General features: G+C 49.0%; 1 protein-coding gene across 1 annotated transcript in view; it reads left to right on the top strand.

Moving 5' to 3' along the window:
- The first annotated feature begins 4,257 nt into the window (after positions 1–4,257).
- The window catches only part of LOC142656691 (large neutral amino acids transporter small subunit 4-like), a 35,688-nt gene continuing 28,144 nt past the window's right edge, over positions 4,258–11,801 (top strand). The window contains exons 1-2 of the mRNA XM_075831616.1: positions 4,258–4,396; positions 4,512–4,577. Coding sequence (XP_075687731.1) covers positions 4,258–4,396; positions 4,512–4,577 — 205 coding nt within the window. The remainder of the gene's footprint in view (positions 4,397–4,511; positions 4,578–11,801) is intronic.

Genomic DNA, 11,801 nt, shown 5'->3' on the forward strand with positions numbered 1-11,801 from the left:
TAATATAGCGTTATATACTGTGTGTGATATGTAATATAGCGTTATATACTGTGTGTGATATGTAATATAGCGTTATATACTATGTGTGATATGGAATATAGCGTTATATACTGTGTGTGATATGTAATATAGCGTTATATACTATGTGTGATATGGAATATAGCGTTATATACTATGTGTGATATGGAATATAGCGTTATATACTGTGTGTGATATGTAATATAGCGTTATATACTATGTGTGATATGGAATATAGCATTATATACTATGTGTGATATGGAATATAGCGTTATATACTATGTGTGATATGGAATATAGCGTTATATACTGTGTGTGATATGTAATATAGCGTTATATACTATGTGTGATATGGAATATAGCGTTATATACTGTGTGTGATATGGAATATAGCGTTATATACTGTGTGTGATATGTAATATAGCGTTATATACTATGTGTGATATGGAATATAGCGTTATATACTATGTGTGATATGGAATATAGCGTTATATACTGTGTGTGATATGTAATATAGCGTTATATACTATGTGTGATATGGAATATAGTGTTATATACTGTGTGTGATATGTAATATAGCGTTATATACTATGTGTGATATGTAATATAGCGTTATATACTGTGTGTGATATGTAATATAGCGTTATATACTATGTGTGATATGGAATATAGCGTTATATACTGTGTGTGATATGTAATATAGCGTTATATACTGTGTGTGATATGTAATATAGCGTTATATACTGTGTGTGATATGTAATATAGCGTTATATACTGTGTGTGATATGTAATATAGTGTTATATACTGTGTGTGATATGTAATATAGCGTTATATACTATGTGTGATATGTAATATAGAGTTATATACTATGTGTGATATGTAATATAGCGTTATATACTGTGTGTGATATGTAATATAGCGTTATATACTATGTGTGATATGGAATATAGCATTATATACTATGTGTGATATGGAATATAGCGTTATATACTATGTGTGATATGGAATATAGCGTTATATACTGTGTGTGATATGTAATATAGCGTTATATACTATGTGTGATATGGAATATAGCGTTATATACTGTGTGTGATATGGAATATAGCGTTATATACTATGTGTGATATGGAATATAGCGTTATATACTATGTGTGATATGGAATATAGCGTTATATACTGTGTGTGATATGTAATATAGCGTTATATACTATGTGTGATATGGAATATAGCGTTATATACTGTGTGTGATATGTAATATAGCGTTATATACTGTGTGTGATATGGAATATAGCGTTATATACAGTGTGTGATATGGAATATAGCGTTATATACTATGTGTGATATGTAATATAGAGTTATATATACTATGTGTGATATGGAATATAGAGTTATATATACTGTGTGTGATATGGAATATAGAGTTATATATACTGTGTGTGATATGGAATATAGAGTTATATATACTATGTGTGATATGGAATATAGAGTTATATATACTATGTGTGATATGTAATATAGCGTTATATATACTGTGTGTGATATGGAATATAGCGTTCTATACTATGTGTGATATGTAATATAGCGTTATATATACTGTGTGTGATATGTAATATAGCATTATATACTGTGTGTGATATGGAATATAGCGTTATATACTGTGTGTGATATGGAATATAGAGTTATATATACTATGTGTGATATGTAATATAGCGTTATATACTATGTGTGATATGTAATATAGCGTTATATACTGTGTGTGATATGTAATATAGCATTATATACTGTGTGTGATATGGAATATAGCGTTATATATGCATACGTCTTTGATTGACTCCCATTGTAAAAACAAGTGTAAACTGGGGGCTATATCTTTTTTGTATACAATTGTATTATAAAGCGTAGTCAACAATTGCTGGATATATCAATGGGCACATATATATATATTTATACACACGATGGGAGAATTGGGTGGTGCATACACCCAACACACATCACTAATGTACTGTAGTGTGAACACAGCCCGAGGGGCGGAAGAAATAGACCAAATGTTCCTACAGTTTGTTGTTTTTATTTTTACTTTTGTAAAATGTTTATTTTATTTTTGTGATTTATTAACTAATATTCCTAATTGTTTGTTCATTTTGTGTTCTCCGGTCAGAACTCCATTCACAAGAGTCACATTACATATTTTCTATTTGATTTATTTGATTGTTGTGTCTGATTTTTGATGAGAATTATTTGATGTCATTTTATAAATACGAGCATTATTTTATTTATGAAATGTTTACATTTAAATGTTTAGCGTCTTTAGTTGAATATTTATATATTTGAGATTTGATCTGATTTATGTGATTGTTGGATCTGATTTATGTGATCGTTGGATCTGATTTATGTGATTGTTGGATCTGATTTATGTGATTGTTGGATCTCGGTTTACATTTTTTGTTTCATGTTATTTTATAGATTTATTATTTATATTTTATATTTTTATTTGTTTATATTTTATATTTTGATGTGATCTTTGTATCTTATTCTTTGAACCTGTTATTTTTTTATTTAATGTCATAATTTTTACAATTATTTTATTTAGTTAACTGGACTTCTATGTTTTCCATAATATTTTATGCATGATTTCATTTCTTTTATACACAAAAGGAGAATTGTTTCCATTAAAGTCTAAAAAGAAAAAAAACAACAAATGTGTTTGTTCCGCAGAAACTGCTGACGGGGCTTCCTTTCCGTTTGAGGCAGCTGAAAAGTTCTAATAACTGAACCGCAGATATTACACAATATATAGAAGAAGGTGCGAGACCGACGTCTGACTAATGACACTTCAGGACATGGCAGTTTTAATAGTAATTACATGTCCCTTTAATTAAAGTGGCAGGCGCCATTTTCTGGGATGGAAGGGGGTGCGATCTCCTCTTGTTGGGCTCCATAGCAGTGGCGGGGTTTATCTCTATTGTCAGTATTTGATTATTTTCCCCATTGGAAAACCTCAAGGAGCAAATGGATCCAGTGCATGTAACTGATATATATGGACTTGTGTGGATATAATATACTAATACTAGACTGTAATAATATATTGCATTATTTTTAGAAGCGGAGGTGGGAACTTAACCAAACCAGGGACTCCTAAAACCTTCCCCTCCTACCAAAACCTCCTATGTCTTTCCCTTTAAAAGTCACTGAAACGTGTAGTGGACTGCAGAACTTTGGACAGTCCCTTTCCCTATACCGTGGTAGCGGTAAAACGGGAGGGAGGGGGTGTCCCACGTCGGGGAAGGCCACTGCAATGAGTGACTCTTGAAGACTATTGGTGTCAGTAATTTAAGTAGGTACCACGACATGCTTAACTTTCCCCCCTTGGTAATAACAGTGGATGGTCCCAGTTGTGGGACTCTGTGACCAACCAACGAGTCCCCAGGAGACCTGTGTCAAGAAAGGGATTTCCACCCCCTGTAAGTGAAAAGAAAGTGAAGAAACCAAAAATTCTAAATACCACCCTGAAAAAAGGAGTGTTTTCAGAAATAGGGGGTGTAAGGGAGCCCCAGAGAGAGTGACATCATCACCCACCAGATCCCAGGGACAAGCTTAACCTTTCCTTCCACCTTGCTATTATATTGAGGCGTTCCAGTGTTCCAGTCGTAGTCTATAGATAGGCTGTTTGTGTATGTTTATGGTGCTCCTGTATTGTACACACTCCGGCACCCCCTCCGATCACCCATGATTGGCTTTATTTAGTTGTGGGTCAGGATTGGAGATGTGTCATCTGTAAACACCGGTTATGCCACAAGTGCAACGCACAATCCCAGGAGCACAACAGACTTCACACAATACGCAGAGCGCAACATATAGGAGACCAATAATCCTCGTAATAGACAGCGATCCTGCAGATCAGACATCACCGGAGGAGACCTATTATATACTGCCTGCAATCTATTATATACTGCCTGCAATCTATTATATACTGCCTGCAATCTACTATATACTGCCTGCAATCTATTATATACTGCCTGCAATCTATTCTATACTGCCTGCAATCTACTATATACTGCCTGCAATCTACTATATACTGCCTGCAATCTACTATATACTGCCTGCAATCTACTATATACTGCCTGCACTCTACTATATACTGCCTGCGATCCTGCAGATCAGACATCATCGGAGATCTATTCTATACTGCCTGCAATCTACTATATACTGCCTGCACTATCATCTCTGCATACTGAAAGATGGGGCACATCATGCGGCTGTGGGTGCTGAGCTCAGCCTTAGTGGAAACGCTGTTATTTTCTGGGTGTCTTCTTGGCTGGAATTCTCTGAGTCCCGTCCTGAGGGATATGGGGGTGATGTCTCAGGACTGTCACTCAGGTCTGTATCAGCTCATCCATTATATCAGGTTATTTTATAGGGAAAATCATTGGTGGGGGTCTCCGTGCGCTTCACATTTTATATGCTCCCTGTGTTTTCTTATTGTATCTCCCAGATCCGGAGCAGTCAGGGGCCTGGAGTAACCGCAGTGCAGGTGGAGCGCAACACATTCCCAGCGCAGGTAAGAAAATCAGGCGTAATAAAGTGTTAATAATAATAATAATCTTTAGCGCCAACATATTCCGCAGCACGTTACAGATCAGGGGGAACATGAACAGACAATATCAGACATTACATAGTGACAAAACTCATTTACAATTCAAACAAGAGGAGTGAGGACCCTGATCACAAGAGCTGACAATCTATGAGGAAATAAGGGAGACACAAAGTGTAAAACATGCTGAAGTCCAATGGTCCGGCCATCTTTTATACACATGGGGCAGTAACATAAAGCTGCAGGAGCCGTCACCAGCCAGTGTCAGTGTATTAGGGTGCAGGGAGTGTGGGGGTGACGGCTGATGAGGGGGTCAAGTTCTCATGACTGATGTCATAGGGGAGCAGGTTAAGGAGTTAGATTTGGGGATGTTATCGGCCGGTCTAATAAAATGTGTTTTCAGGGCACGTCTAAAACTGTGGATGTTGGGAATTAATCTGATTGTCTGGGGTAGCGCATTCCAGAGGACGGGTGCAGCACGAGAGAAATCCTGGAGACGGGAGTGGGAGGTTCGGATTATGGCGGATGTTAATCTGAGGTCGTTGGCAGAACAAAGAGCGCGGGTACAGAGGTAGACAGAGATGAGGGAGGAGATGTGAGGAGGTGCAGCACTGGGGAGAGCGTCGTGGGTGAGAGGAATAAGTTTGAATTTAATTCTGAAGGGGATAGGCAACCAGTGTAGAAGCTGGCACAGGGTAGAGGCGTTGGTGTAGCGGTGTAGTGACTGGCACAGGGTAGAGGCGTTGGTGTAGCGGTGTAGTGACTGGCACAGGGTAGAGGCGTTGGTGTAGCGGTGTAGTGACTGGCACAGGGTAGAGGCATTGGTGTAGTGGTGCAGTGACTGGCACAGGGTAGAGGCGTTGGTGTAGCGGTGTAGTGACTAGCACAGGGTAGAGGCGTTGGTGTAGTGGTGCAGTGACTAGCACAGGGTAGAGGCGTTGGTGTAGCGGTGCAGTGACTGGCACAGGGTAGAGGCGTTGGTGTAGTGGTGCAGTGACTGGCACCGGGTAGAGGCGTTGGTGTAGTGGTGCAGTGACTGGCACAGGGTAGAGGCATTGGTGTAGCGGTGTAGTGACTGGCACAGGGAAGAGGCGTTGGTGTAGCGTTGTAGTGACTGGCACAGGGTAGAGGCGTTCGTGTAGCGGTGTAGTCACTGGCACAGGGTAGAGGCATTGGTGTAGCGGTGTAGCGACTGGCACAGGGTAGAGGCGTTAGTGTAGCGGTGTAGTGACTGGCACAGGGTAGAGGCATTGGTGTAGCGGTGCAGTGACTGGCACAGGGTAGAGGCGTTGGTGTAGCGTTGTAGTGACTGGCACAGGGTAGAGGCGTTCGTGTAGCGGTGTAGTGACTGGCACAGGGTAGAGGCATTGGTGTAGCGGTGTAGCGACTGGCACAGGGTAGAAGCATTGGTGTAGCGACTGGCACAGGGTAGAGGCATTGGTGTAGCGATGTAGTGACTGGCACAGGATAGAGGCATTGGTGTAGCGGTGTAGTGACTGGCACAGGGTAGAGGCATTAGTGTAGCGGTGTAGTGATTGGCACAGGGTAGAGGCATTGGTGTAGCGGTGTAGTGACTGCCACAGGGTAGAGGTGTTGGTGTAGCGGTGTAGTGACTGGCACAGGGTAGAGGTGTTGGTGTAGCGGTGTAGTGACTGGCACAGGGTAGAGGCATTGGTGTAGCGGTGTAGTAGCTGGCAGAGGGTAGAGGCGTTGATGTAGCGGTGTACTGACTGGCACAGGGTAGAGGCGTTGGTGTAGCGGTGTAGTGACTGGCACAGGGTAGAGGCATTGGTGTAGCTGTGTAGTGACTGGCACAGGGTAGAGGTGTTGGTGTAGCGGTTGGTCAGATATATGAGCCTGGCTGCTGCATTGAGGATAGATTGGAGAGGGGAAGACCGACTAGTAATGAGTTACAGGAGTCAAGACGAGAGTGGATCAGAGCATGCTGCCCGGGAGTGATGGCAGTGATAGAGACAGAGGGCGTGCTGCCCGGGAGTGATAATAGTGATAGAGACAGAGGGCGTGCTGCCCGGGAGTGATGGTAGTGATAGAGACAGAGGGCGTGCTGCCCGGGAGTGATGGCAGTGATAGAGACAGAGGGCGTGCAGCCCGGGAGTGATGGTAGTGATAGAGACAGAGGGCGTGCTGCCCGGGAGTGACGGCAGTGATAGAGACAGAGGGCGTGCTGCCCGGGAGTGATAATAGTGATAGAGACAGCGGGCGTGCTGCCCGGGAGTGATGGTAGTGATAGAGACAGCGGGCGTGCTGCCCGGGAGTGATGGTAGTGATAGAGACAGAGGGCGTGCTGCCCGGGAGTGATGGTAGAGATAGAGACAGCGGGTGTGCTGCCCGGGAGTGATGGTAGAGATAGAGACAGCGGGCGTGCTGCCCGGGAGTGATGGTAGTGATAGAGACAGCGGGCGTGCTGCCCGGGAGTGATGGTAGAGATAGAGACAGCGGGTGTGCTGCCCGGGAGTGATGGTAGAGATAGAGACAGCGGGCGTGCTGCCCGGGAGTGATGGTAGAGATAGAGACAGCGGGTGTGCTGCCCGGGAGTGATGGTAGAGATAGAGACAGCGGGCGTGCTGCCCGGGAGTAATGGTAGAGATAGAGACAGCGGGCGTGCTGCCCGGGAGTGATGGTAGTGATAGAGACAGAGGGCGTGCTGCCCGGGAGTGATGGCAGTGATAGAGACAGAGGGCGTGCTGCCCGGGAGTGATGGTAGTGATGGAGACAGAGGGCGTGCTGCCCGGGAGTGATGGTAGTGATGGAGACAGAGGGTGTGCTGCCCGGGAGTGATGGTAGTGATAGAGACAGCGGGCGTGCTGCCCAGGAGTGATGGTAGTGATAGAGACAGAGGGCGTGCTGCCCGGGAGTGATGGTAGTGATAGAGACAGCGGGCGTGCTGCCCAGGAGTGATGGCAGTGATAGAGACAGAGGGCGTGCTGCCCGGGAGTGATGGCAGTGATAGAGACAGAGGGCGTGCTGCCCGGGAGTGATGGTAGTGATAGAGACAGCGGGTGTGCTGCCCGGGAGTGATGGCAGTGAAAGAGACAGAGGGCGTGCTGCCCGGGAGTGATGGCAGTGATAGAGACAGAGGGCGTGCTGCCCGGGAGTGATGGCAGTGATAGAGACAGAGGGCGTGCTGCCCGGGAGTGATGGTAGTCATAGAGACAGAGGGCGTGCTGCCCGGGAGTGATGGCAGTGATAGAGACAGAGGGCGTGCTGCCCGGGAGTGATGGTAGTGATAGAGACAGACGGGGTGCTGCCCGGGAGTGATGGTAGTGATAGAGACAGAGGGCGTGCTGCCCGGGAGTGATGGTAGTGATAGAGACAGAGGGCGTGCTGCCCGGGAGTGATGGCAGTGATAGAGACAGAGGGCGTGCTGCCCGGGAGTGATGGTAGTGATAGAGACAGAGGGCGTGCTGCCCGGGAGTGATGGCAGTGATAGAGACAGAGGGCGTGCTGCCCGGGAGTGATGGTAGTGATAGAGACAGAGGGCGTGCTGCCCGGGAGTGATGGTAGTGATAGAGACAGACGGCGTGCTGCCCGGGAGTGATGGTAGTGATAGAGACAGAGGGCGTGCTGCCCGGGAGTGATGGCAGTGATAGAGACAGAGGGCGTGCTGCCCGGGAGTGATGGCAGTGATAGAGACAGCGGGCGTGCAGCCCGGGAGTGATGGTAGTGATAGAGACAGAGGGCGTGCTGCCCGGGAGTGATGGTAGTGATAGAGACAGAGGGCGTGCTGCCCGGGAGTGATGGTAGTGATAGAGACAGAGGGCGTGCTGCCCGGGAGTGATGGTAGTGATAGAGACAGCGGGCGTGCTGCCCGGGAGTGATGGTAGTGATAGAGACAGAGGGCGTGCTGCCCGGGAGTGATGGTAGTGATGGAGACAGAGGGCGTGCTGCCCGGGAGTGATGGTAGTGATAGAGACAGAGGGCGTGCTGCCCGGGAGTGATGGTAGTGATAGAGACAGAGGGCGTGCTGCCCGGGAGTGATGGTAGTGATAGAGACAGCGGGCGTGCTGCCCAGGAGTGATGATAGTGATAGAGACAGAGGGCGTGCTGCCCGGGAGTGATGGCAGTGATAGAGACAGAGGGCGTGCTGCCCGGGAGTGATGGTAGTGATAGAGACAGCGGGTGTGCTGCCCGGGAGTGATGGCAGTGAAAGAGACAGAGGGCGTGCTGCCCGGGAGTGATGGCAGTGATAGAGACAGAGGGCGTGCTGCCCGGGAGTGATGGTAGTCATAGAGACAGAGGGCGTGCTGCCCGGGAGTGATGGCAGTGATAGAGACAGAGGGCGTGCTGCCCGGGAGTGATGGTAGTGATAGAGACAGACGGGGTGCTGCCCGGGAGTGATGGTAGTGATAGAGACAGAGGGCGTGCTGCCCGGGAGTGATGGTAGTGATAGAGACAGAGGGCGTGCTGCCCGGGAGTGATGGCAGTGATAGAGACAGAGGGCGTGCTGCCCGGGAGTGATGGTAGTGATAGAGACAGAGGGCGTGCTGCCCGGGAGTGATGGCAGTGATAGAGACAGAGGGCGTGCTGCCCGGGAGTGATGGTAGTGATAGAGACAGAGGGCGTGCTGCCCGGGAGTGATGGTAGTGATAGAGACAGACGGCGTGCTGCCCGGGAGTGATGGTAGTGATAGAGACAGAGGGCGTGCTGCCCGGGAGTGATGGCAGTGATAGAGACAGAGGGCGTGCTGCCCGGGAGTGATGGCAGTGATAGAGACAGCGGGCGTGCAGCCCGGGAGTGATGGTAGTGATAGAGACAGAGGGCGTGCTGCCCGGGAGTGATGGTAGTGATAGAGACAGAGGGCGTGCTGCCCGGGAGTGATGGTAGTGATAGAGACAGAGGGCGTGCTGCCCGGGAGTGATGGTAGTGATAGAGACAGCGGGCGTGCTGCCCGGGAGTGATGGTAGTGATAGAGACAGAGGGCGTGCTGCCCGGGAGTGATGGTAGTGATGAAGACAGAGGGCGTGCTGCCCGGGAGTGATGGTAGTGATAGAGACAGAGGGCGTGCTGCCCGGGAGTGATGGTAGTGATAGAGACAGAGGGCGTGCTGCCCGGGAGTGATGGTAGTGATAGAGACAGCGGGCGTGCTGCCCAGGAGTGATGATAGTGATAGAGACAGCGGGCGTGCTGCCCGGGAGTGATGGCAGTGATAGAGACAGCGGGCGTGCAGCCCGGGAGTGATGGTAGTGATAGAGACAGAGGGCGTGCTGCCCGGGAGTGATGGCAGTGATAGAGACAGAGGGCGTGCTGCCCGGGAGTGATGGCAGTGATAGAGACAGCGGGCGTGCAGCCCGGGAGTGATGGTAGTGATAGAGACAGAGGGCGTGCTGCCCGGGAGTGATGGTAGTGATAGAGACAGAGGGCGTGCTGCCCGGGAGTGATGGTAGTGATAGAGACAGCGGGCGTGCTGCCCGGGAGTGATGGTAGTGATAGAGACAGAGGGCGTGCTGCCCGGGAGTGATGGTAGTGATAGAGACAGAGGGCGTGCTGCCCGGGAGTGATGGTAGTGATAGAGACAGAGGGTGTGCTGCCCGGGAGTGATGGCAGTGATAGAGACAGAGGGCGTGCTGCCCGGGAGTGATGGTAGTGATAGAGACAGAGGGCGTGCTGCCCGGGAGTGATGGTAGTCATAGAGACAGAGGGCGTGCTGCCCGGGAGTGATGGCAGTGATAGAGACAGAGGGCGTGCTGCCCGGGAGTGATGGTAGTGATAGAGACAGACGGGGTGCTGCCCGGGAGTGATGGTAGTGATAGAGACAGAGGGCGTGCTGCCCGGGAGTGATGGTAGTGATAGAGACAGAGGGCGTGCTGCCCGGGAGTGATGGCAGTGATAGAGACAGAGGGCGTGCTGCCCGGGAGTGATGGTAGTGATAGAGACAGAGGGCGTGCTGCCCGGGAGTGATGGCAGTGATAGAGACAGAGGGCGTGCTGCCCGGGAGTGATGGTAGTGATAGAGACAGAGGGCAGACAATCACTGGTGTTTTGTATTAGAGTGCGGGTGATGTCACGGGAAGAGGTATATAATTGGGTGTCATCAGCGTAGAGATGGTACTGGAAGCCAAATCTGCTGATGGTTTGTCCAATAGGAGCTGTGTAGAGAGAAAAGAGGAGTGGACCTAGGACTGATCCCTGAGGAACCCCGATATCAAGGGGAAGAGGAGAAGAAGTGGAACCAGCAAATGTAACACTGAATGAGCGGTCAGAGAGATAGGAGGAAAACCAAGAGAGAGCCGCGTCCTGGAGGCCAATAGAGTGGAGCATGTTAAGTAGGAGTTTGTGGTCTACAGTGTCAGAGGCGGCCGAGAGATCCAAAAGAATCAGGAGAGAGGATTTACCGTCCGATTTAGCCGCCAAGAGATCATTTGAGACTTTAGTAAGGGCAGTTTCTGTGGAGTGTTGAGTGCGGAAACCAGATTGTAAGGGGTCAAGAATGGAGTTAGCAGAGAGATAGCGGATAAGGCGAGAGTAGACCGAGTGTTCCAGGAGTTTGGAGATGAAGGGCAGATTAGAGACTGGTCGGTAGTTGGCAGCGCTGGATGGGTCAAGAGTTGGTTTTTCAGTAATGGGTTTATAATGGCATGTTTAAAAGCGGAGGGAAAGATACCAGAGGAAAGAGAGAGGTTAAATATTTTAGTCAGGTGACTAGTGACAGCCGGGGAGAGGGACTGGAGGAGGTGTGAGGGGAGAGGGACTGGAGGAGGTGTGAGGGGAGAGGGACTGCAGGAGGTGTGAGGGGAGAGGGACTGGAGGAGGTGTGAGGGGAGAGGGACTGGAGGAGGTGTGAGGGGAGAGGGGACTGCAGGAGGTGTGAGGGGAGAGGGACTGCAGGAGGTGTGAGGGGAGAGGGACTGGAGGAGGTGTGAGGGGAGAGGGACTGGAGGAGGTGTGAGGGGAGAGGGGACTGCAGGAGGTGTGAGGGGAGAGGGACTGCAGGAGGTGTGAGGGGAGAGGGACTGGAGGAGGTGTGAGGGGGAGGGACTGGAGGAAGGAGATGTGAGGGGAGAGGGACTGGAGGAGGTGTGAGGGGAGAGGGACTGGAGGAGGTGTGAGGGGAGAGGGACTGGAGGAGGTGTGAGGGGAGGGGGACTGGAGGAGGTGTGAGGGGAGGGGGACTGGAGGAGGTGTGAGGGGAGAGGGACTGGAGGAGGTGTGAGGGGAGAGGGACTGGAGGAGG

Source organism: Rhinoderma darwinii, chromosome 6 (assembly GCF_050947455.1).
Source record: "Rhinoderma darwinii isolate aRhiDar2 chromosome 6, aRhiDar2.hap1, whole genome shotgun sequence".
NCBI classification, from domain to species: Eukaryota; Metazoa; Chordata; class Amphibia; order Anura; family Rhinodermatidae; genus Rhinoderma; species Rhinoderma darwinii.